The 27545-nt window shown below is 36.9% G+C and overlaps 1 protein-coding gene across 1 annotated transcript in view; it reads right to left on the bottom strand.

Moving 5' to 3' along the window:
- Positions 1 to 842: 842 nt before the first annotated feature.
- MEOX2 (mesenchyme homeobox 2) overlaps positions 843 to 27545 on the bottom strand; it is a 54379-nt gene continuing 27676 nt past the window's right edge. Inside the window, exons 2-3 of the mRNA XM_069774152.1 lie at positions 14661 to 14833; positions 843 to 2155 (exon numbers count right to left, since the gene is read on the bottom strand). Coding sequence (XP_069630253.1) covers positions 1931 to 2155; positions 14661 to 14833 — 398 coding nt within the window. The 3' untranslated portion in view covers positions 843 to 1930. The remainder of the gene's footprint in view (positions 2156 to 14660; positions 14834 to 27545) is intronic.

Below are 27545 nucleotides of genomic sequence, written 5' to 3'. Positions count from 1 at the left end.
AAAATATCAAGTATTCACAAGTAGTTGGCTTACTGCTCTATCCTACTCCCATTCTCAGCAATTTTGTATGACAAAGGCATTTGAAAAAGAACAGAGAAACAAATGCAAAACCCCTTAACTGCTGAAATAATCAATAAAATGCTCTGAAGTCCTTAAAGAAATGAATTACCCATTGCTTGGATATTTTAAACTAAAATGATCGTGACAACAATTAATGTGCAAGAAAGATCAAACCTAGAGTGGAAAGGTTTTGGAAAACAAACACAGAGTTCTTGATCACATTTAACTTTTATGATGCCCTACTGCTCCACATAGCAGAGCTTCAGTGAATGCTCACAAACATTTACCAGGATATGCACATTTCTGGCTCGCTCCTTCTTTCACTCAGCTCCTTCTATCACACTACCCAGTCCAATTCATCTCCAAATTTTTTAGGGATATTTTGGCTTTTTCTCCTGCACAGCTCTATTGAACAAAGGCATAATAATATAAGTATGCATCTCTTCCTGATATTTATTCCCTTTCATCCATTTCAACAAGGTCCAACAAAATAACCCTTTATATTTGCTCTAAATCTGGAAAAATGGTTGAACAGACTCTTGTTGTTTTTGGCTGAAGACATCATTAGCTGCTAGATGCCTTTTTCCTGCTAAAGGAAAGAGTTTCCCAAATGGATCAAGGTGGAAGATTTATCCAAGATTAAAAGCCTAAATTTGAAAATATAGCTTTGTGTTGTCCACAGACAGACTAAGTTCCAAAAGACCCAAAAAAGGTAGAGCTCCTTAGGACTTCTACAAAAAAACCTTTAAGTATCCAATGAAATCACTGTAGACAGACCAGAGTTATTTAAAAAGGATTATTTATTAAACATATTTCTTCACAAAGTACAATCAATGGTTTGCATTAAATTTTGGGTTTTGGTATTTGCCTGTATGTACACAAAAGCTTATAACAGAAAATGTGTCTTGATTTTACACATGGGACACAATACTGAGTTACCTTCATATTTTGATTTCTACCAACATAAGCAGTTGATAATAACTTTCAGCTTATTTGCTGGTTTTTTTAAACTGAAGATGAAGCAACAACATTTCTGCAGAGTGTCAGTATTTATCAATGTACTCAATTATGACAAAGTAGAAATGAATAATCCTTTGGGAAGTTTCCACTGAGCGTGAGTGGAACATGACATTTTTTGGCAGGTTACTGGACTATCCTTATGATCCTAAAAGTCATTTTTTGCAGTTATAAGATAAGAAGAATTGAGGAGCTAGGTAAGTTTAATAATACCCTATTAGCAGCAGTTGATAGTAAATGCAACATAAGGTTTGTTTTGTCTGTCATACAAGGACGTGTCCTAGCAGACACTATTGTATTGTTCTCTACTTGAACAAAAGTATCTGCATGTATTGTATGTCTTTGGAAAAACAAAACAAAAATAAAGAGACAAAAAGCCATTTATTGTCATGAGTGACTATTGCCATCAGCTAATATGAATGCATTGCTAAAATTAGTGAAGACAGGAAAATGCTGTAAGGTAAATATATACAGAGTTAAAATACATTTCTTATCCACTAGATAGTGATTTTGTGGCACTGTGGTTTTCAGAATATAACGTCTGTTGAGAGCAATGTAATTTTCAGTGCAAGCTAAAGCAAAAATACCTGCCCGCTGTCATAAACATGACAAACAAATCTGGAATGTTCAAAGTAAGTTCATCTTCCACTTCTCCACTCTTGAGGCACCTTTAAGACATGGCACTTACTGTAAACCATCTAAAAATCAAGAAAAGCAGACACAATAAGCCTGAATTTTCCATAACAACTTTAAAAATCACTGCCAGAGTCACTTGCATACGTAAACGATGCCTGTGTAAGGCTTGCCAGCAAAGCATCTTTCCTGAGAACGGAGCTGGGACACTCTCTGTGTATCATAAGTGTGCGTGCTCAGAGCTGTGATCGCTGTCGTGGCTGTCGTCGTTCGCTAGTGAGTCCCCTGTGTGCTGGAGACCAGCTGCGCTGATGCCAGAGAGCTCGGAGGGGAGCAGCGTGCCCTTTTTCACATTCACCAGTTCCTTCTCCCGGGCTGCTGCCCCTTGCTGGCCCCCTTTTACCCGCTTCCACTTCATTCGTCTGTTCTGGAACCAAACTTTTACCTTCGCAGAAGAAAGACAAAACAAGAAAACAAAGATGGGGTCACTGAAGGTAATAATGACCTTTCTAGCTGTAGCACAGCAACAGCACTTCACTTGGAGGTTTTTTCCTTTTTTTTTTTTAATATGCCCTTTTGTCTGTGTGGTGAAAACCTTCCCTGAAGAGCAGACAATCTGGTTTTGGATAGGACGTGAACCCTGGGGATGTGAGGATAACGACTGCGAAAGAGGGAAAGGGGTTACCGCGAGAAGGCAGCTGGGCTATCTGCAGCAGGTAGCTCCTGCTGCGCAGGAAGATCTCAGAGCCCTTTAGGAAACGTTAAAAAGTTCACATACTCTTGCAAAATGTATTCATGTCATTTCACAGGCAGGGAAACAGAGGCAAACTGGTTCCCATCACGGGACTGTGCAGAAGAACCTGCATTTCGTGTGATAGAGAGCCCCGTCTGGTGGCAGGAACCCATACTGCTGCCCCTCATATGCTTTTAATTGCCCTTCAAGGGAGGGTCGTTAGTTTGGAAAGGAACTTGCACTGAAAAGTTTGCATTGCTTTCCGCCTGTTTGTTTCTGTAAACTGGTGGTGAGTTTCAGGTGGAGCACTCTAAAAGCTCTTTTTTTTTTTTCACTTGCTGAAGTATCTGAACGAGCGTTTGTTACCGTCAAAACTTACGACTTCCCTGTCTATTTCACAAATGTATTTAGATGATTCTAGTTGACTGATCCTCAATTCTACTACTTGTAGCCAGAAGCCCTGGTCAAATTTTTCAGACAAATAAATATCCCCAAAGCCAGAGGGCAAAGCATTTATAAATTTGAGTCAAAATCAGCAAATAATTTCAGATGAGAATGGAAAAGAAATTCATAACATGAAAGATTAAAAATGTATTTATATTTAAGTCACATTAAACCCCAAGATTTTGCTCCAGCTGAAACTCATTTCCCCTCCTCCCCTTCTCTGTATAGACATATATGGGGGGGAAGTAAACCTAAATTATTTGCACAGTTCTAAAGTACCAGTACTGCAAACCACAAGGACTTTTTTCAATAGCCAAAAGAAAAGAAAAAAAAAAAAGATGTGCATAGCATCTGTCAAATATATTAGACCAGATTAAAGGCTGATTTCAAATCATCTTAAAATATTGTCACTGAAAACACTATGATGAAGATTGTTGGGTTTGATCCATTTAGAGTTAATGTTGCTAAAAAATCTCGTGCGTGTGTGTCTGTGCAGCTCTTCACATGAAGGTTCCACAGAAAAATAAACAATGTCTGCAACTTTTCACTTGGAAAGAAAGCAAGAAAGCTTGCAATGTTGGTGTATCCTCTGCTGTGCTTAGCAGAATGTGTTTCAGCGTTTTAAAAGAAACAGCAAGGAACAGGCACAGCAGGACATATTGTACAACATGAGTAATAGAGCCACAAAAATGCTGTTTTGCTGAATCTGTCTTACACATCCAGGAAACATTGCAGTGTTTAACCTTTACTATCACTTTGAATTTTACATTAAAATTTTACTACAATTGAACTGATAGTTAACGTCACTATCTGTGTGTATGTATGTGGGAGGGAAGAGAGGTATATTTATATTTTTATACTCTATATTCCTGTTAAAGCCAATGTGAGCTGTTAAAGCCAATCACTTGGGAACACAGCAAAAAGATTCCAGGTTAGTTAAGAGCCTCAAAACACAGCACATCCTTTCCTTTAGTCAACTCATCAGAGCCAAAGAATCTGGCTTGTAAAGTGAAATGAGTGTAAAGGGGAAGGTATTTATTACTGGCTGCTGTGATGTTGGGAATTATCATACTCCGGTCACGTATCAGAGGTGTCCATGGAAACAGTGTATTCAAAAGGGTACAGCATTGGCAGCTTTCTGGGGGAAGTTAAGATGTCATTTTGTTTATTTTCAGTTTTTAAGACAATGAAGTTTCTCTTGCAAAAGACACTACTCTACTGGTGCCAGACAGTGCAGTAGATGCAACAGCAGTCTTAATCTAAACATCAAAAATAATACACTTTGGTTTCAACCCAGTACCACAGCATATCATCATTCTTCTTCTGAAATAAGGGCCAAGAGAATTTTATTTGGTAAGAAGAAATGACAGGATTGGAGTGACGTTTAAAAGATCTAAGCCATTCTCAGGGCATTTTTGTATCTTCACAAAACCGCAGTCGAGAGCAGTCTCTCTCCTTGAGCATTAAACCCAGGAGAACCGATTAGCACCAGCTTCCAGGTAATGAGTAGCCGAGGACAGGCTGGGGAATGTATCTTCATTCACATCACCTACCCTCAGACTAGCTCATCCGACCATGCCCTGAAATGCCTCCACCAGGGATGAGTCTAGGTCAGCATCTCCATAGTAGTTGACACAAATAATAAAATGATTATTATTTCCCTTTTCAAGAATAAGTGCAAGAAACATTTATAAATTCCTCAGAGGATCCAGCATGCAACACCATGTCTGCACGTGACCCACTATCTGGGAAACATGGCATTTAAGGAAAGTAGCGCTGAAAGGACTCCAGCTACTTTTGCATGCACTCTATTGAGTTTAAGAGGAAGAGAGTAACCTTGGCGCTCCCGTAGAAGAGTATATACTACTGACTGGCATGTAGCCTATCAGGCTTCCCGTAAAGAGAAAATGGTAACAATTTAAAAAAGAAAAAAAAAGGTTAAAAAAAAAAAAGCTTTAAGCTTTTTTATTAATGACTTCAAATAATCTGCATCTGATTTACTTACTTAGAGAATATCAAATTAGAAATTTCTTTATTTCATATCTCAAAGATTATTTTTGAAGCTAGAAATCAATTATAGTGAAGTTTATCACTGAAAATATTATAAGTTTAATTTGGTGTCATTTGCTGCATTAATGTACAGCAGGACTCTTATATGGGGGGAATACATTAGGTATTATATATAGATATATTTTTTTTCTTTATGTCCTCTATTATAAAGTACTGAAATCCACTTTTGACCTCATCCAAAGTATACTAATGTGAATTGTGAGGTTTTCCATAGTTCAATGGACTCTAGATGAAGACTTTAATGCTCATGTGCTAATAATATGAGACAGGTCCTTCACTTGTTATTGCCTCTAGAGATCGAATTCAGGTATTGGAATTCTGAACTTCCTTCAGAGCTGAAGAGTAAATTATGGGGAGTATAGTTGTTACTGCTATGTGATTCATCTGTACTTTAGTAATGGGAAGGAAGTGAAGCAAACTTTGTGTGAAGTACTTCAGAGTGTCAGTTTATCTGCATTCACGGAAAACTGTGCTTTTCAAACGCAGAAAACATGCATCAGAACAAAACACCCTGAGAAACAAAAAGGAGAGAAGAGAAAGAAAGGAGAGGGAATGAAAGAAAGAGAAAAAGAGCAAAAGTGAAAGGAGAGACTGACTGAAGGAAAAAGAAAGAAAAAATTAAAATAAAAATAAAATAAAGAAAAAAATACAATTAAAAATATCTTTAATTTTAAAATTAAAAAGGAGAGAGAAAAAGCCCTTCACTTCAAGTTCACTGAAGTGAACTTGAAAAACTCTTAAACTTTTTTCCAGTGAAAGAACTAGCTTGTGCCATTTACAACTTTTGCAAAAACGATATCCTTTTAAAGTACTTTAGAGATCTACTATAACAAACTTTATACCGCAGGTTTTACGAACATTTTTATGCTGCTTTTCAAGTCTCAGTTAGCTCCAGCAGGAGCCGAGAGTGCTCACCACCTCCCAGAATCAGGTCCTGATTGCCTATTATTTATTAAAATGCACTCCCTCTTCTCCACCCTCTGACTAGCACAACTTAATGGTATAAAGCAAGCATATGTATGTACAGAAAACAAAGGAAGTGGAGGGAAATGAACTATATTAAAGATGATGGTAGCATTAACAGCTGTTTCTAAATCAGCACTTATGAGCCAGTCTATTGAGCACATCTGCTTACTGGCACGAAAGCACAGTTTCTTTTCCCTTAGTCAACAAGTTGTTTAGCATCTGCATCTCCACATCTGATGATTGGACTGTTACTTAAGATATGAGTAAATGATTTCACATTGCGCATCTCCTGATGTACAACATAAATGTTTTTGCTGTGACCAATTTATCTTAAGGTCTACTCTGTAGGAATCACGGGAGGAGATTCAAAATGAGGAGGCTGCCATTGTTAGTGTCTACATTACTAAAGTAATTATTATATACGTATGATATAAAGGTCCTTAGTAGGCTTAAGGGCCACAGTATGTGCTGTCTTCCATGTATATCATTAATACAACTTCATGATGTGGACATCAACATGTCATTTTGGTTCCAAATGAGCATATCACCTAAACTTCTGATTTAATACTCCTTCTTCAGCAGAGCACTTCAGTCGCATTAACTTTAAGAATAATTGACTTCTACCATGCTCTGTAGAGCTCAGATGCTTCCTTTTGACATGGGATTTTAGCGTTCTGTGCTTACAGAGAAAAACTAAACAGATACCTTCTATAATTAATGAGTATTTCTTAATAAAGACATTCTTGTCTGAAAAATTAAAGCATGACTGATTTCAAACTACCTTAGTTACACTGTCCACTGTCTTTCTTCTTTTAAGAAAAAAGACATTTCTCTTTAAAAAAGCTCTTTTCTGAAATGAAAGATTCTTTCCTAAAATTAGGTTTTCTATTCCAGGTTTTAGTGGCATGAGTCCCAAGTGAGATTAAAATTTGAGGCCTGGTATCTCACAAACCTTAAAAATTAGAAACAAGAGCGCTGTGCCAGTTGAAACCATTATTTTGCTATAAGGGATGCATATTTCTAAGTATGAGTCTTTGAAGTCAGTATCCCAAATTCCATGTTTTATTATACCTAAATGTGTCAGGAAGACCAAATCACCAAGCCTTTTAAGGTTCTGCTCCTGGTCAGCCATTGTCCATTTTCTTTTATTATTATTATTTTTAATCTGTCAATTTACTTTCCTTTAATGCATAACATTATGGACATATGGATAACAAAAAATAACACGGACTTCTCGAAATTAAAAAAATGGAAAAGTTTACTTCTCAACTTTCATTGGCTCTGAAAATGTTCCTGTTATTTTTAGATAGTACACTTATGCTGCCAAGTTTTAAAGAAAGTCAAACTCCTGAACTTTACAGAAATAATTGGTGTTATACAGCTGAAACTTACCTTTTTTGCATATATAGAGATAGTATTTTTGTGACAGTTTATTCAACAAACTAATAAAAGCAAATAGGAATGTAAAACCAGAAAAGTTTATTTTCCTGTTCTAGAGTATGAATAAATATAAGGGTTGGAAGAATCGAATCTATTAGTTTAAAATATTTACAGAAATGGTAGTCAGTTATCAGTTCACTTCCGTAACTAAAGATAACGTGAGGTTTTAAATAGTTCAGCTGTATTTCAGTCATGCTGGATATGTGGGAGAGTAAGTTAACGTAGTTTTATTCAATTAAACTATTTTTCTTCCTTATATGATTTAAAGAAATTCTAATTTCTATTAAAAAAACCCTTTTAAAATCTTAAATGTATTTTGAGCTTAAAACCTGTTTAAATAAATCTGAGTATTAAATGTCATCTTAGCTATTATAAAATAGTACTAAAATACATCAATTGGAGAAAAATAACTTTTCTTTGGAAATTAATGAGTGGTACCAGAACCTTCTGATTAAAATTGCTTAAGTCACCTGCCCACTGATTTAAAGCAATCTGCTCCGTGTTACGTTACAGGACTTCGCGCTGAATGTGCACAAGTACTTTGCAGCAGCTATTGAGAAAAAGGGGAGGTTTTGGCAGGTGCACAAAGGACAGCTGGAGCTTTTGGCACCCAGGAAGGTGTAGGAGTGAGTTCTGGTTTTTCATTACATAGAAGTCAGTTGAGGTTTGGGTACTGCTTAGGTGATACATTCTCCTTTCTACCTCCCACGTTTAGAGAGGGATGGAATAGACATTATATTTCAGAGGAGAGCAGTGATACGAGTATTTCATTCCAGTTTCAGAAGTCTTTGAGAGCACTCTCTTTACCTCCCTCTACTCCATCCAAAGAACTGCCACCTTCTCCACCAGTGATCTTCAAAATTAATTTCATAATCAAACAGCTAACTCTTCCTATTCAAAACCTCTCTTAACTAGGTTTCAGGGTTAACATACCTTAAGCAGCATGGGACACACTATTTCAGGTTCTTTCCTCCTACTGGCTCATACATAACTTAAGGGTGTATTTTTTTATAAAATTAGACTCCCTTTTTTGTCCAGAGGCAAAGAAAGGCAATCTGTGGGGCTGCTGCTAGAACTCCCTCTACCTTATTCTTCTATAACATATCTTTTTAGAGTCTACCTTCCTCCAATTTCTTTGCATATATATAGAAATCTACAAAAGAAACACATGGTGGAAAACTAATTTGTGGGGAAGATCGCCTTTAGCTAAACTTTGTATCTTCTTTGTATAGGCATTTACCTGCATGAATGCCTCACATGTAGAGCATTTTATTTCATGAGAAAAAAATTCTAACATGCATCATTCTGCACCCATTTTGCACAGGTCAGCTGAGTGTGAAAGTTAAAAGATGGTGGGTAATCAAGACTGGCTTTTGCCTGAGTATGTTGGTGCTTTTTTCTGCTACTACTTTAGTACGAAGAAAGGCAAATGTCAAGAAGCAAGACTCAGCAGAAAGCAACCTCTGACTACCAGCCCGTGACAATCCTCCAGGGTTCTATGGCTCTGGAAGCCATCTCCCTGCCCAACAGTCCTGACTGAGTTTTTTGAGAGTAAACTAGCCTCAAAATCAACAACCAGTTTTAAAGCTAGTAAGCCTCAAGAAGCTGCAGCTGGTTTTAGCAGGGCCTGCCTTGAAGAGAAGAAACTAGTGAAACCAGAAAGAGATTCTACATTTTTCAATACCCTGCATAAGAAAATATCTCCTACATGTCTTTCTACATGTTCACTTATACCTCTCCAATACCATTTGTTCCTCACTGATTTCTTCTCTCTGTTTTTTTAAAGTGACCATAAATGACAAACCTAAAAAGCTTCCATCTCCTTAAACAGGCGACATTAGAAGCCACCTATTTCTTGACTTGTGTCTAAGAAAGGGTAGGGGTAGGGGACAGCAGAGCCTTACTCACTTTGTAAAAGCAGCTCTATGAGCTGCTAATATTTCTGTCTGTATCACGTATGCTGCTTGGCACAGACAGAGGTTTCTCCCCACCCAGAACCTCACGGGGTTTCTCTGCAGGTGTAGGGTCCACTCACAACTAACAGCTTGAGGCAGTTGGATCTTTGCACATGGAATTGCTTGTTCGAATTCAATCAATACTGCAAAAGTAAATATGCTGTTTGAAGTTTTGCCATGTACTTTTTTAAAAAGAATTATCATACAAATCAAAATTATGCACAAGTTATAATTAAGTTTGCCAGGAGCATTCTTTCCTAAGAAAGAACAAACTGAATTAGCACAGTAACTCTTACTGCTGGTATTTATATTGCTCAAGACAAATATAAAAGTATTAGTGAGTTTTGTTTTATTAAGAGTGTTACTTTAAATAAAACAAACAATCCAAAGGATTTCAAGCCACACAGGCTCATTATTGTAGTGTATATAGAGAGTGCTTAACACATGGAAGCTTGGAATGAGCAGCTGCCTTTCAGAGAAGACGTGACAGCACAATAAATCAGACAGATATGGTCAAGCTTGTCCTATCAATCCATCGTTTGAATTTGTTTGAAGGTATACAGGGGAATAATTTCACCACCTAACCTTAGAAATCTAGCTTCCTAAAGTAGGAAACTAGTCATGCTGTGTGACACATTTACTCTTCCAGAGGTGGTTCAGAACAAATGCCTAATTGAGGAACATTGAACTCCCTGGTTTCTCACCCAGGTGAGGGGAGCTACTCTTACCTTACCAGTCAAGTCTAAAAAGTGCAGTGATTACCCTCCCTTAAGCTCTGCGATGCTGAAAAGGATTTTAATGAAGTCACTTGTGATGAAGGATTGAGGTAACTGGGTCTGAAGGAAACTTTTCTAATGGAAAACTTAATTTATTATTTGTATAGTTATAACAATGCAGTGCTACAGTGTGGGTTATGGTACTATAGCAACGTTGCCCAAATACATTTAAATAATAATGCTGCTTGCTTCTCTTTCTGGTATAAAAAGCTGTTACAAAGTTTCTTCCTTTGTCACTCATCCCATGTTGGTACCACATACATGGAAGCTAAACACAGATGCAAAAGCACTCTTCATTTTGACAAAATTTTGTCCTTTGTCTATGCAAAATCAATGGCTTCAGGCCTTTTATAATGATTGGTGGCTTCTGGGCGGGTACTGGAAATTAAAGTTAAGAAGAAATAAACCTTCTCATTGCCATCAGCAGAATTTAATCTGACTAGGTGGGATTTTCCGTTTATGTTGGCAAACAGAAGCATTACATATTTGGACTGTTTATTCCGGTAACCTTAGCTAGCCTGCAGAACTGCAACATTACTCTTTTGATTAGCTCCATGCAAAAAGATCTTGCGAGGTGGAAAGATCTCCTACTCTTTCTATATTTGGCAGGACCAACTCCATAAAAATGTCCATTTTGCCACGCCTCTGATACCCCACTGCAGCTGCTTCCTCTCCTCATCCCACAGCGAGATATTAAAAAGTTTGCATGGAACCTTCTCCAAGTTTATCTGGATGTACAAAAAAGCCAAGAATGCGCTTGTCAAGGTTACAAATATCTAGGGAGCTAAGATATTTTTTAGTCTAACTGGCTCTTCAAAATATAATAGAGGCCTGCCAGCTGAAAATTATTAACTGCTGGCTGAGCAGGGATTGTGAGTGCACTCTAAAGGAGATGGAGCAGGAATTATATGTACCTATACTGCTGGAATTCTTACAATACCATAATAGAGCCATCCTACCACCAGATGTGCTTATAATGCTCTCAAAGTGCACTCTTAATATCCAGGCAATTGAGGCACTTATTTCATTTCATCCTCCTGTCTTGTAACTCAGGTTTCCTTTTAGGGAGTGATAGGATTACTTCCTTCTCTTGATCCATATGTTGTGAGAGGTTTTTTTCATTATTATTTTTGTGAAATGGCCTTCCATGAGTCATTTATGTTCGAATTGATCTTGTAAGTTGTTTCAAAAGTCAAATGGAGCCTTACTTTGATGACCGTAGAAAACTTTAATGCCCTTATACAGCTTTTTAAATATGGTCAGACATATGGGTTTTTCTACAGCTTGTTTAAATGCCAGAAGGGTAATTATGAAATGTTAGTTGGTCAGTGCCTCTTTTAAGCTGTGGCGTATGGTTGAAATTATCACTGTAGTCAAGAGGAAGATAGAGCTTTCTTAAGATAATAGGCTCCGTGATTTATCTCACATCTTGGGAAATAACTGAAAGTTGTAACTTTAGGATGACCCAACAATACTCTCCCCAGATTATTTTTTGTTCTTCTGCCCTCTGAATAATAGGATGCTTGTCATTTTTTAAAATCCTGGTAAAAATAATTCTGCTAAACAATTAATTCCATCAGGGGTTAGGTCTGCTCTCAAACCTATTTTCTGAGCAGATAGATCAGTTCACCCAATACCCACTGTTGGTTTTTGTCATTGTATTATCTGAAGCAAGTTTCAATTCTCTTTGTGCAAATTCAATGTTTCTTGAGAGATCAAGAGAGCTTCCAACACAAATAGGTCTAAAGCCTGTGATGAGATAAAGGTTATCACTTCTGTGTTCAATTATTTAAAACAAAGGAACTACTGCCTATCAGGTACCATTTTCTGCAAAGCAGCCTTTAGGGGAAAAATAGTAAAGGAAAACTGTTCTAGAAATAGCAATTTGCTAAAAGTGCTACCTCACTGGAGAGTGGTTTTTTGGAATTCCATCAATATATTTTAATTCAGTCATAATAATTTTAGAGAAAGGAGGGGTTTTTTTGTTGCATCTGTTTAAGATAGCTATCAAATATGATCTCCTCTGTTGAGACAGCTAGTAGAAGAAAGTAATAACAGTAGTAAGTAAACAAATAAGTGATGTTATCCCACTCAAGAATAATCATTCTGCTAACGATGGAAAAACAGATCCTGAATATGAGTTCAGTCTCTCAACTGGAAAAAAAAAGAAATATTAGTGTCACACCACATTCACCCAGGAGTATTTTTTTTAAGCCACTGAAGGAATACCAATGTAAAACAAGTATGCAAGAGTCAAGCCTTTAGATTTACTGCACTCATCTTCTGAAGACTGCCATATACCATGGAAACCCACACCCAGTTCTATACCTATTTACACCATTTTTCCATCCAAGCAATATATTTGATTTAAAAAAGAGACATTTCTAATTGACAACATTGGAAGTGACATCATTACTTGGCTTAGTATGATTCAGAAACTGAAAAATATGTCCAGAATTTCCTCTCAATTTTCTTTTTGTTTTCTATTAACTATATAGTATTTATGCTATCATTTTTTTTTCTCTCAGACCGTTTTTTTGTGGCAAGATACAGAACTGGACTCTATTAAGCTAAAAATCGTAATACTTTCCTTTTCTAAGCAAGGGTGGCTTTAAGGAGGAAGGCAGGGAAGCAGGAAGGAAGGAGGGAAGGGAGTTATGTCTAGCAGCTCAGTTGTCACTCTGATAATCTGGGGAAGCAGAGGAAAATTAGATTACATAATTAGATAGACTAATTATAATTCTATAGAAACTGTCACAATTAGCAGCAGAATGCTTAGAACGAACATTATGTGACACCTAGAAAACAGCAAGTTCTCCCATGGCTTAAATGAATTCTCTGCACTTGTGTAGCACAGGCTGCCTTTTCTCCTCCAGAGACAATATTCAATATTTATCTGTCCCTTCTCTGTATGTTAAATGCTTTTAGTTTAATTATTTCCTTTAGTATAGTGAACTGTCTCTTCATTTAGTTGTACTACTCAACCTGATCTTTGAAAAAAAGAATAAAGAATTTATCAGGGAGAATAGTTAAATTCCAGGCCAAATTCACCATTATTAAATATGGGGATATGTTTTCTGAATTCAGCTGACTGATTCCTGTCAAATTGGCCAGCAGATATTTTTTAGAATTTATTTATCATTGCTCAGTTCCACACCCATTCTACCTTTGTCACTGAGACGAATTCTTTCCTCCTCCCCTTAGCTGTCAAAATCAGGTGTGGAAGTTAATCTAATTGTCTCAGCTTACTTTAGTCAGTGGAAATGAAAAAGGCAAATTTTTATCAAATGTTTGATACAAAATGGTGTGCTTTACAAATATAACAAGCTTATTTAAGTAACTGAAAATGACCCCAGTAGAACCCGGCAATGAGTTCAAGTCAAACAAGAGAAATTACTGGCTTCTCCTTGACAAGCTGGAAGGGACAGCCATTCTCTAGAAGCCTCCAAAGAAAAATACTGTTTCATTTGCTAGTGTGAATAAATGTGTGTTCATATGTATAGAAAAGGCTGATTTTCACTGCGATGTCTACTTATAGCAGGTGTTAATGAAACTCAAAAAAATTGCAAAACTTCTCATATCTAGACTTCAAAAATCATGGTGCTATTTTGATACCTTCCCTTGAATATATCATCATCTTACTGATTGTATCTAAAGCAATCCCTCAATCTAGTATTAATTCCTGAAGAAAGGATGACTGTCTATAAGTGGGCAAAAAGCTTTCAATTTTAATGATAAAACCGTAGGTAATATTTCATCAGATTTGGTGTACTTGAGTCCAGTGTTCTAAACGTCTTACTAAACCACATTTTTTAAATGTTGATGTATGTTGATGTGATTATTATTTGAAATGTGACTTGACTACCTATTTAGTGTTTTGGGATGAGATCCTAAAACACTTCAGTACATGCTTAACATGAATATTTCCATTAGAAATCAATGTGACAACATGCATGATGAAACTTGAGCACATGCAGAAGTGTTTCCCACACCAGGGTTTGGTGAGCAGGAAACCAATAACAGTGATAAGAAATTCCATTGTCTCCTCTGCTTTCACAGTGCAGGGTAAGATAAAGTGGTTAAAAATGCCTGTATTCCAGTTTTGCTGGTGTTCCCATTCTTGCTGCCATCTGGAAACGGGATGTGCAGAAACTCTGGACAAATGGCAACTGCATATATTTAATAGACTAAAACAAGATGCTCGTATTTGTTGCACGCAGGCAAATCAACTGCTTGTGCCTGCAGTATTAGCGACCTACCGCTTCTTCAGCCACATCAGTGTGGACAGATTAGAAAAGATGTGCACCAGTTTAACAGATATATTACTTGTGCTTTTATCTTCCATCTCTGCCTACTAAATGAAACTAATCTGTAGCTGGTCCATATAAAAACATAAATTACTTGTATGGCAGAGAGATAATAAATGTATATCATTTTGCTACAAACATTCAATATGATATATCAACATATCTACTAGTAACATAAACAAGAACTCTACTGTGAGGAGCTACTAACCACTGGTAAATATTGGGCAAACATTGGAAGTCCATTATTTTGCATCAGTACCTGTCTTTCAGTGAGGTCAAGGTTTACTGCTATCTCATATCGCCTCAGCCTGGTCAAATAGTTATGATGAGCAAATTCTGCTTCTAGCTCTCTGATTTGCTCCTTGGTGAAAGCTGTTCTTTCCTTCCGGGGTTTACTGTTGACCTCTGACTTGTAGTTTCCTTCTTGGGAATCTGAAAAAAAAAAAAAAAAAAAAAAATACAAAATGAACATAATGACAAGTGTACAGCTAAACAGTAAACACGCCCAAAGATAACAACATGCTTAAGTTACATTCTTCAGACCTTTTTCTCTCAGAAATACCCTTGCTTTCATACCTATGGATTCTTCACTATAAATAAGGAAAGCAGCAGTAATTCTGACAGACATGAGCTGCTGCTTCCATTCATGCACATCAACCTTTAGCTTAAAACCTTGCAGTTTTTCATTTCCTAACAGTTCTCTCTAGAATTTCTGCAAAGCTTCAACTCCTTGCCACTTCTGGCAACTCACAGTGCATCCAACCAGTACAGGATGTGTATCATTTGATTAGTGTCTTAATGAGTAATACTTCAAGAATCTCTCTCTCCTATCATTTCACTAATACCTTAAGCCAAAGCTTAATTTTAAAGAATACACTTAAGGTGTAGTCCAATTACACTTCCAGGGAAACGTAACAGACAAAGCATAGGAAATTCAACACTCATCAAAAAGAAATCAGTGAGCACGTCACATGTGATAATGGGATCTTCTCCTACTCATGCCATGATGCAGGTAAGGAGGTTAAGCCACAGCTGGTATCAGCATAAGAAATTTGCTACCACTACAGCTTATTATCTAAGGAATACTTTGGCCACAGAGTGGTATTTTTTTTCTGAAAGTTTCATTACCACCCTCCTGATTCCTTTTAATCTCAGAAACAGGTACATTTGGTGCTGAGCCAAACTACTGAACTCAGTGACAGTCATTCTGTTGCTGTCAGTGAAGTCTGTTTAAATAAATGAAAAGAGATCAAACTGTAAAAAAAAAAAAGAAAAAAAAAACAAAACCAAAGAAAACAGAGAGAGAGTGGAAAGGAAAAAAAAAAAAAAAGAAAAAAGGACCAGACATTTATAAGTTTGGGTATGATACAACACCTATAAATCCAAAATTAGCAGGAGATCAGTAGGAGTATCATTAGTCAAATTCTGGCCTCATGAACCATCTTAAAAATGTCACAGATAAATTCACACTTCAGCTCCTGATTTAAATAGAAACCTGCATCAACATCCAAATGAACAGGCCTGCAAGAAATCACTCCCTGGGACTCTGTGTAAGATGAATCATCGACATGCCTCAGACCGTCCAACTGGCCAGTGAGTCTGGTTTCAAAACTACAGTCAACTATCTATATTTTATAAAGGTATAAAAATGTTTTCACTTTTTGTCAGTTACTCTGTTGCTTGGAAGGGAAATTTTTTTTTTTTTTAAATGAGAACTGTTGATGCTTGACTCAGTGCTATAGTCTAATATATTAATTTAAAATATTTTAAAGCTAATGGCTTCAAATCATCAAACCTCTTAACTTTTGCTGATATGACACACAGAACTTTGCTTCAAACGTGCAATGTACTTCTGGTTGTATGACTGAGGGTATCCACCAAAGCTGTTGAGTGGGTTTGGGAAACGTTCAGCCACAACTGGAGCAGGGATTTTCTAGGATAGGACCCCATTAGATGGCACACCCATTGGCTACAGTCTGGGTCCAAGGTCCATTATCCAAACTCAACACAGAAAACTTGACAGATCAAAACCACTTTAAATCTAGAAGTTCACATTTCTTCCTTCATACTAGTTGGCAAGCTAGAGTCACTATAACTTCTCCGCATTTTTCCAATGCAGGAACATGCACGTTGCTTTTGTTCCTGGAAATTTCCTCATCTGCCGCCTCATTATAAGGTCCAAATACTATGTAGATGACCCGAACTTAAATACTTAAGCTCCTATATCAGCGGTCCAATGAGTCACTGAAGAGGGATACCTAAATCATTTTTCTTAGCATTCAAGCTTACCATTCTTATACCACCAGACATGTCTTTCATACATGTTTGAAAGCAGGTGGGTGTGCATACTCCTTATCTGCAGTTCGACACAGAAATGTATTCCATGCAAGTCATTGCTAAAGTCCTTTTAACTGTCTTGGTAAACCTGTGCCTGTGTGAGGCCATGAGCCAAAAAGTCTTCCCATGTCAGTACTTGCTGGTAGAAAGGTCCATGGCTCACTGGTTTCCAAACTAAAGGTTGCAACCTTAAATAAAATAATGCATTTTTTTAAAAGTCAGATGACACTGACACCATATTGAAAATTAAATACTAGAAATGAAGACACAAGCCTGGAAATGCAACAGAAAGTGGGGTCAAGGGTGTAAAACCTTGGTAGCTACTGCTATCGTGAATGGTCAAAGGGGAAAACTTCAGGACTACCCACCCAAATGTCTCTCAAGAGGACACTGATCTCTGTAAGTGACTGAGACTTATAACACAAGCAATTTTTCTGCAAGCAGATGGTTCCATGAGGAAAACAGAATTACTGTACAGCCAGTAAAACCATAAGGAGCTAAGTCATCGTTCAGGTTAATACTCATGGTTCTGAGTTCCCAATTTGCAAATGAGGTTAACATCTAAATTCCAGGTTCCTGGGACACTGATGTAAGGAAAGGGAAATGTAACTGCATGAGTAGTATTTGTCTTTCATCTTTGCCAGCATAGAGGATTCAGCACTGCTAAGAATGTTAGCCCACACAGATCCTGTGCAAATATAAGCATTCTTGGACAATTGGTTATTTAGAGATTTCTGCTATTGCTGGATACTACCTTTTCGTCAATGCTGGATTGTAAGTGCCTGGCAGCCACAGTTTTGTGAGCAGTATGATTTCATCAGCAGACTGACACAGTGGAAAAGTTTTAGGTTTTTATTTATTTGTTGTGAACGTCATTGAATGCATTTGTAATAGTCAAGATACTCTGAAAAACCCACAAGATATATTCAAATATAGCTGACAGAAGGAGTTGGATAGGTACGCAGAAACCTGACACAGGTACACAGAAAGCTGACTCTCTCTCAATATTGAGGTTCATGCAACAGAACAACTGGAATCCTAGAAAATCTGTTTCAGCAAAGATCTGGCCAGCAAGATAATGGCATTTTGCTTAATGCATTTGAGATATTGAAAATATATCTAAAAAGAGACCAGTTAGGTGAACACCAGTTATGAACTCTTGCTGTCATCTGACTTTCTCTGCTGCAGTGTTGCTGTGGTTCATGTAAAGATTCCCTTTTATTTCCTATTGACATCATACTACTTGGAATAATAATTTTAGAAATTTTGGTTGTTTTAATTTCCAAAGTGGTAAATCTAGGTTTTCTGATTGTTTCTTTTTAACAGTCTCTATAAAGCCAGGATTGGGAGCTCCCATCTCTTTCTGATCTTCAGATCTCTGTTCATATCACCTGACTAGCTTCTCTTTGGTGGAAAATGGGTGGGAGACTTGGAAGAGATTTTTGGCAGAACTCATGTCAGCCTACATCTGTTTTGCAGCTGTTGCAACTAAGACAAGAAAAAAGTCCTAACAACCTTAGTTTTCCTCTACTGGCTACATCTTATGCCAAATGGTAGGTGTAGAGGCAGAGAACAAAGCCTAGGGGGATCTAAGTTACACTCCTTGCCTCTCAAAAGGCACACATAAAATATATACAGATGGTACAAACCACTTGATGAAAAATACAGCAATCTATATTGTCTGTCTTCCGCTTTCTCCCAGACAAATTCTGGCACACTCTCAGAACATGTAGCCTACATGCAGGTATTAGTACCTTATCAGTCTCTCTTTTGCAGATCTTTGTTCTTTGGATGGCAAGTAATGTAGGCAGTTAAACACTGCTTTGAGGGATGCAGGTCATACCTCTTTCTCAGAACTGTTTTTATCAGTTTTCAAAAACTCCAGGCAGCATCTTTAATGTCTGCTGTTAGACAAAAATGCTTGTCGGTGACTGATGTAGAAGGTACCATAGGGAAAGACATTCAAAGCTATAAATGACTGTTCTACAGACCTTTGGAGGCTTAGATTTTTCCTAAGTTTAATAATAGCCTAAATTTTTTTTACAAAAAATCATTACTAATTGCACTATTCCCCACCCTCCAAAGTTACTTCTACTTTACTCTAAGGAAAGGATTGCTGGTAATACCAACATTTGTATTGTCCCACCAGAGTTCCTATTTCCTTCTCTCTACATCACTGAGAGATGAAGCGTACCAAACAAACACAGGATCTAACTCCTATGTGTAGAATATGAAAAGTGGTCATTTTGGTATTCTTGCTTTTGCTGCATGCCTAGGAAAAAAAGGACTCATCACAGAATAGGGAAAAGAGACTGGTCAGAATATCCATGATACAAAGATCTGCTGCTAACTGGGTAGGGTCACAATCACAGGCAAAATATGCAAGAAGCACCTGCTATTTTTTCTTAGATTAGTTCAACAGCTGACGTACCGTCATTTCTCAGACAGAAATGAACTTCCAGTTAATACCTGCAATGTAAGATCCCAGACAATAAGTCAGATTGCTAGTGTTCTGCTGGCAGTTGCAGATGGTTTTCAGATCCTGCAATCCATACTGAGAGTGAGTAGTGACAATAACCACTAATGATTTGTGACAAAAAGGCCATCAGAATTTCACCCCGGCAGTTTTTATTCAATGTCCAGGTTTTCAACTTTCACTCACATCTTCTAACACTTATTGTCAGAAAGCCCCTACCATGAACAACCTATTTCTATATTTATTTCACTATAAATTTATAGTGAAGTTGGATAAACTAAATGTTCTTAATTGCATACCTTCCTACAAATGACATTCAGGTGTTTGCAGAGAACAACTACTACATGGTTATTTACTTTAAAATTAAGCAATCTATACAAAGTAATCAATGCAGAATGCTTGTTACTTCTGAGTAATTCAATGTTGCGTGAAAGAACATTTCTTTCAAACTTAATTCCTCTACATTTGTTTAAATCACTAACATGTAAACAAAACCTTCTAAACATCAATAGGACACAACAATGATACATGATTCAGTGCATAATGCTTTTTTTTTTTTCCTTTGAGATGTTAGCAATATGAATTTACGGAAAGTACTTTAGTATCAGGACAATAATCTAGCAAAAATATCATTAATCTGAAATACACATATGAAGAAAATAAGCAACTTTGTACTATTAAGGTTGCAAAGAGAGAACTACTATATTTTTAATGGTCAGAAGTACATACTGATACACAGCTGAATTGCCTAATCTAATTGTTTCTGATGCTTTATAGTTAATTATATTTTCTGACAAAATGAAATAGTTCAGAGACACAGGCAAGGAGCTGGCATAAAGGTCTCCATATGGTTCCTGTTGTTTTGCCAGCAAATACATGTGAGAACAAGATTTACCCAGAAATAGTCACTTTCAAACATTTTTGACATTTAATAGAGAATACGATGAAGTTTTTCCATGACATTTTTTTCCAAATTTTCAATTCAAAGTTGCTCAGAATTAATACATAAATTTATCCTGTGTCCAAAACATTGCCCATGGCTTTGCAGGATCCTAATTTAAATCCTTACTCCCTACTTTTGAGTATAATCTTTGTACCAAAAAAATTACTTCAGTCTACTTAGTTATTCTTACTTTGATGCACCTACTCTTATTTGCACCAGTTGAGACTATGCAACCAAATGCTGCAGAGTTAATTAATCTGTTTTTGTTTCACAATTTTCCTTCTCTTTAAAGTCATTTAAATAATATTCTTATAACTTCTCAGTTAAAAGTACAGTTCCAAATCAGTGAACATATTCAATCTGAGTGGCTCTTTTGAGAATGTCATTAAAAGTATTTCTGGAGCTGCAATTCACTAAATGTATTTAGGGAATCTTTTCTGAAAATTGGAACAAACAGCATCATCATTTCCATAATTCACAACTCTGCATGTGCGAATGGGCAAAGCTGCACAGTAGCACAAGTACGATGTTAAAATTACATGAATCCTTCTTTTCATTCTAATGTAAGCAAACTTTTGTTGGTTATTGAGTTAATGCTTTCTAACCCATTCTGTGACAATTAACAATTTAAAACAGCCTCATATCCAGTCCCCAAAAAAACATGAACTGGCACAGCAAAACCTGTGAGTATTCTGAAACACACTATATACCATCTTAAACCATTACCTACTAGTTGCTGCTGCCAACATTTTGTTATTGCTGCCTCCTGAAAGTACAAGTCTAGGAATTATACTGCAGCATCAGAAACACTGATTCATAACACTGTGATAGCTAATGCTGCAGGTTCTTGAAGATACCTATGCTGGAAAAGATGTGCTTCTGCCAGGTCATCTGATCAATCTAACTATATAGCATGTACATGTCATTTCTTCTTCAAACCATGCAAATATGGAAGACAACATATGAATTCTCTTATATGAATAATTACACTAGTTAGTAGATCTTCATGTGGAAGACACTACTCTCAGTCCCAAATGTTTGTATAATCACAGCTTATGTTAGGAAAGGAGACACAGAATTTCCCTTAAAGAAACTTTACAGGCTGCATTTTAATAGGACTTTATCCAGTGGGACCTCCAATTCCCATTTGGACTTCTGGAGATATATCTCTTACATGCAGCATCGAATAACATACATGTGGTGATTGTTTGCCTATTTACTGAACCATTTTTATAAGTTGCTTTCATGTTGAAGAGTTTCATTAAATGAAGGTGCGAGCTGCCAGCACCATCTCCCCACAGAATAGCAGTGTGAGTCCTCCTGAGTAAGAGTTAACCTACAACATTAAACCAAAAAATTTTCCATGCAGAAGCCTTTTAGAACAAAGACATCCAAGTGGAGAAAACAGTAGCTGACATAGAAGTTTATATAATCTTTCTTTTCTTGAGTCTTGCCTCCTAGACATCTCCCACAGAGGCTCTTTCATACCCAAAGGAAGCAGAATAAAAGTGAAGAGTGACCAAACCCACTCCAAACACTGCACGTGCCTCAGTCATCATCATCGGTCTGATGAAAGCCCTTCCCCGGACAGCAGCTGTATCAGAACTCCAAGGAGGTATTAAAATATTCCTTTTGGCCCTACTTTATTGTATAAAAAACCTTATGAAAATAGGTTTTTTTCCTGCAAAGATGGTACACAAAAGATCTAAAGCACTACAAACTGTAGGGAAGTGGTTGCTTAAGAAGAGAAAAGAGCATATGACACACAGAACTTTGATAATCGTCTCTCAACAAGTCTTATCTCCCTAAAATGATGGGTTGTAGTTTTCATTGTAGCTTTGTGAAGCAGGGAGACCCTTGTCCTGCCAAAAATACTAGAGCAGCCAACATAGGCAGTGTTCTGGGACTCAGGTTTAACAAAAGGCCATATTTAATTCTTGTCTGAAAAAAAGAAAAAAAACTAAAATACTTTAGTGATAAAGAACTCACTCTGGATGTTTTAATCCTTTTGGCCAGTGAGCTTTTTGAGGAGATGCTTTCTCACAAGTATATGTAGATCTGCCTCTTTGTCATAGTTAAAATACAGTTGCGGTTGCTCCACTTCACACAACATAAAATACTAAATATTTAGCTTAAGATAGTGCCAGCAAACACAGAGATGAGGCTAAGGAATGGAAAAATATGTCACAGTGACTTGCTTGCTAAGAAATATATAAAGAAATTATACCGCTATGTATCCTGCATGTGCTATCTAGAATTTAAATATCGTGAAGTTTGTTATATTCTTTTTTTCTCTGTAAAGCCAGAATGCCACTGTTAATATTAAGAATCCAAAGTACAGTGGGGATGGGAACATATATCAAGCAATGCATTTTACAAACCTTGTTTCTCTATTAACTTTTTTATATAAATGGCCATTAGTTTTACGTGCTTTCAAATTTACATTCAAAGTCCCTTACATTTAAAGCAGCAGTACACTCCACCGCATGACTAGCGAAGTTTGCTTCCCAAATGGCAGTCAGCTCTTGCTAATAATTCTGTTGCTTAGAAAGTTCAGACCCTGTGGATATTATTCTTTGAATCTGTGAGTAACACACTTTTAATGAGGTGTTACAAACTTAGTTACTCCAAATAAAGATCTCAGTTATTTAATTTTCATATATCACTACAATAAATCTCCATTGTGAATTTCCAAATATCCTTCTAATAATCAATCATTGTGGTTTATCCACATGCAAACAGACTTCAATTTTTTTACACATAGTCACGTTATCCAAAGTTTGCTGAAATCAAGGTGTAATTGCCAGGCCTCACTGAGTGTATAGCCTTATGCTCTTTCTTCCTTAGCTGATGTGCTGTATACAGACAGTGCCATTGCCCCGATTCCTCCCACACAAGACATTACATTAAAAAAAAGTAAAAGCCAGAATCTATAGTAGTTCTTGTAGATCTTGTAACACACCACATCACTGTGCCACAATATGTACCTTCACTAAAGCAAATGGCCTAGAAAAGAGTGTGCCATTTGGGGCAGTTTCTAAGGATAGGTCAGGTTCTTCCCCAAATCATAGTGGGCAAGCTGGGGCAAGCTCAAGAATTTCAGTGGAATCGCTTCTCAGTCACAACGGTGTCAGAGATGATTTTGATCCCATTAAAAGTCGCAGCTTACTTTGTGTATGATGATGAGAAGTCTTGAGTTGATTAAAGAAAAGTATTTTCTCAGGCTCCTAGGTATATATTTTCTCAAAATATACATGCAGAACTTACAGTCAAAATCTTGCTGACTTCTAAGTTTGCTTTTGAAAAAAAATTTATTGCAGTTGCATGAGCTCCTGTCTGAAAGCCCTTAACAAAAAAATAAATAGTTTGCACATAAGCCAAAGAATCCAGGCTTTTAGTTTTCCATACTTAGCAATAAAAGTTGAAACACTTACAGAAGTTTAATACAGTTGGAGTTTCTTTAGGGCTCCATATTGCCTTAGTCACCCATCTTTCCAAAGCAGGTCTTCAGGATACAGTTACACAAAGGAAAATATAAATGGGTACCAACAATTCTACTTTAACTCTTTCTAAGAATTATTTTGCTGCCACAGGAAACAGGAAGCCATTTCACAGCAGTATTTTTCAGTGTAATTCTTCCACGTGTGTTACACTGGCTAATTTTTTTTTTCCATTCATCATGGAACAGATTTCTTTGGAACTCCTTAATGATGTAGTGACAATTTTATATATGTTGAACATGTGGCAGAAAAAAACAGTGTCTGGAGCAAATCTAACATCCAATATTTCTGTTTAATCCTATGTTAGCATGCCCTTTCTCCCTTTTTTTTTTTCTTTTCAACCGTTCTGCCTCAAATGTTTTTACTCTTTCTAAAACCTGTCCTTTTGAAACACTCATAACTGGCCTCTGCAGTGTATGTCGCACCTTGCAGAACTGCAGCATCACAAATCACCTTCCGTTTCACAGTCTTGGTGAGTGTCACGGTCCTCACAAGCAATTTCACGTGCTCATTCCCTGCCTTGGTGGCTGCCCATGTTGGACATGGCTCAGCTAGTGTGGCATTACAGCTTTCAGCATCAGGCACAAACGTAATCCCTGTCTGGGTCTTTAAGAAATATCATAGATGTCTGTGCAAATGCATATGCCTGCATATGTTTCAGTGACATGTTTTGTAAATCTTATTATCCCTCAGAAAGCATTAAAATGAAGCCAACAGGCCCAGCTGTGCTCATAACATACCTTAGTAGATATCCAGACTTTTTTTCAAGAACAGAAAAACACATACACACACACACACACACACACACACACACACACACACTCCTACCAAACAGGGTTGCTGTTCTGGGTGTATTCTACTATTTCATTCACAGTTTACTTTACAACATTGTGCTGAAGTATAACACTAACTATAAAAATGGAAAAACAGTGGAAAGTACTTTCCCACATGCAATTAAATGGAATTACCTGTCTTTCAGGGGAAAACAAAATAAAAAGGGTTATAAAATAAAATTTTTCAGATGTTTAAACTATTTATACCATTGGCTTTCAGACCAACTCTGAAAGTTTCGTTTTTCACTTAAAACTATTACTTTCTGTTAATACTAGATAGAAAACCTCCTAATGACTACTTTAAAAGTTCTGACTATCAGCTGGTTTTGACTTACAAGTTCTCCAACTTAGTGGCGTGCCACATTTTCCTTTCTTAGTGTTTTCTCAAACAATTATCGTAAATGGCAGAATCCATCAAAAACACCCAGAGGATTTGTCATGTTTGAAGCTAACACAATTTCCTTTCTCAACCTAGAGTACAATTGTTAAGGGATGGAAAAATCCTCACATAATTAAAAGAAAACCCAAAATAGTTCTCTAAATAGTATATTGGCTAAAAGAAATAAATCTGTAAAAGAAATAAAATCTAACTAAGAGTGCAGGTTTAAGTTTGCTGCTAAATCTATTTTACAATTAATTTTACAGTCTAGGAGAGCTTTTTGATAAATAATTTTTCTTGATTGCTAACAATCAAACTTGTTGTACAGTTAAAGTCTGTGACTCATAATGGAAAACTTTGGCAGGGTGCAATAAAAAAAAAACCCTTCAACTTACTTTGATGCGAGCAAAAGGTCGCAACATAATTGTTTGGAGTACTTCCTATTATTTTAAGATTAGAGTGCAAGAAAATATTTACTATATATCTGAGATGAGAGGCCACTTCAGCTATGGGTTCAAGTATAGCTTTTGAGACAACAAATTTTTATGCCATATTTGTACTGTCCCCTTTTATATGTATGATACAGAGACACTATAGTTAAAATAACTAAGGGGTCTAAGCCTCCTTTAAACATCTAAAATTGACTGCTACTTCCAAAGTAGTTGATATTCCTTCCATAGTCTTAATTTTTAGTTTGGAAAGAGAATGTACAGTAATAAGAGCCTGATTTTTCAAACATGTCAGTGTGTACATGAAGTTCAGGTCTCAAGTGAGCACTTTGAGAACAGATATATTTAGAAAAAAAAAAAAGGAAAAAAAAAGAAAAGAATCCCCCAAAACCCAAGAGCATCCAATAATTAAACCACAAGTCCACAGTATGTTAGTCAAATCAAAAGGTCATTTTGTCCCCAGCTTCATTTCCGACTCCTTTTCAGTAATGGAAAGTCTTTCTGTGATCACTGTACTAATACAAAAGTAGAAACTTTTATTTTCCCAAATAAAAGAGGCCATTTGGCACACAAATGTTAAATAATATGGCCTGACTCTTCCATCATTCACCTCACACAACTTGCTGCCTATAAGCTGGAGAAGAAAGGCGTTCCTGGTAAAGTAATGTGCTAGTGAAATAGTCTGACAGTGCATGTCAAAGCATAGTAAATCCTATATATGTTTTATAATCCCAGACAGTATTTGTTTTACTCTTTTAAACAAAGCTCATTTTAAATACCTACCTCTACTGGGATAAGAAAACTAAGAAACATTCATTACACTTGAAGACAAAAGTTGGGTAGGTGTAACTTTTTTCTCCATCCTAAAAGTTGTAGCACCAAAATGAAATACAAAGGTTATTTAATTCTTCTGTAAGACAACCCACACAAGTCCCCACATTCTCTAGTGTGATCAGCTGTCATCTCCCGTAATGGTTGGCAGGCTGGAGGTAAAACATCATCCCCCCTTTTGTCTCTGAAAATGTTTTATTCCATCTTTCTAAGAAATTAAAATTGCTGGTTTATTTATTTGCTCTTCTTCCCATCCATATAATCTAGGGCTGGATGCTCTGCAGTAAGAGTAGACACAGTACTTGAGATTATCAGATCACAGAAACAGGGAAAAAAAGAGCAATAAAATTATTAGCATGACTACTGGAGGATGTAGGAGTGTACCCTAAAAACAGAGACTTGAAGCAACAATGAAATCCCAGCATATACACCAGTAACCAGCAATTCCCGGGCTGGACTTCATGCAACAGCAATGAATGCTGCATTTTCCAGAGCTAATGGGGTGAGGAGGGGGAGGTAGAAAAATCTCCCTCTGAACCTCAAAAAATACCTCCTGAACTCTGGTCTGGCAGCTCTGAAAAAGAGTACGTAGCAGCTCTGAAACGGCACAAATTCAAGAGGTATTTTAAGAAGTGGGATAAAGGTCTGCAGCTTTCCAACAAAATGAGTTACAGCAGTTAGACATGAGCTCTGGGGCGTTACTCTTTTCAATATAAAACTTTATTCCATCTAATTTTAAACTACTCAGTCACTGAGTTTCCGCCCAATTAAATAAGATGATTGGACATGATACTATTTTTATCCAGGGTATCTTATTTTAAAATTGCACAGCTTTGAAAAACCTTAATGCCAAGAAAGGAGCTTTTCCAATCTTTTTTACCCATTGATAACCACCCCAAATACGGGCCTCTCTCATCCCTGCTCGGGATCTTGAGGCAAAGGGGACGCCTACGAATGAGGGACCATTCACTTAGCACAGTCATCGCTATGATATACTGGCTGATAGTTGCTATTGATATAAAACAAAAACTGAAGCATCCGATCTCAATTGTGTATTGTGAGACAAAGTGTCCTGAGGCAGATGTAAAGGTAAGTCCTGAACAACCTCATGCCCTCTCTTACCTGCTCTTCTGCTGAGAGCTCCGTAGCAACACAGCACTTCTAGGATTCATCTGCTTGCTGCCTGGTTATTTAAAATGTCCAACTAGCATGACTTTCATCTCCCTTCCTTTCTGCGGTCCCTTGTGACTCCAGTCAGTAGAGCAAATGTCACTAGGGCTTGGATTTATCGTGGATGCTGGACTGAACATGCTCGGGTTCAGCACAGCCCTATAAAAATGGTACTTGTTGAATAACTGCACTGGGTTGTTTTACATTGTTGCAATGTTTTCCAGGG

This window comes from Haliaeetus albicilla, chromosome 2, assembly GCF_947461875.1.
Source record: "Haliaeetus albicilla chromosome 2, bHalAlb1.1, whole genome shotgun sequence".
Lineage (NCBI taxonomy): Eukaryota > Metazoa > Chordata > Aves > Accipitriformes > Accipitridae > Haliaeetus > Haliaeetus albicilla.
The sequence above is the reverse complement of the archived record's forward strand: the minus strand, read 5'-3'. Positions and strand labels throughout refer to the sequence as shown.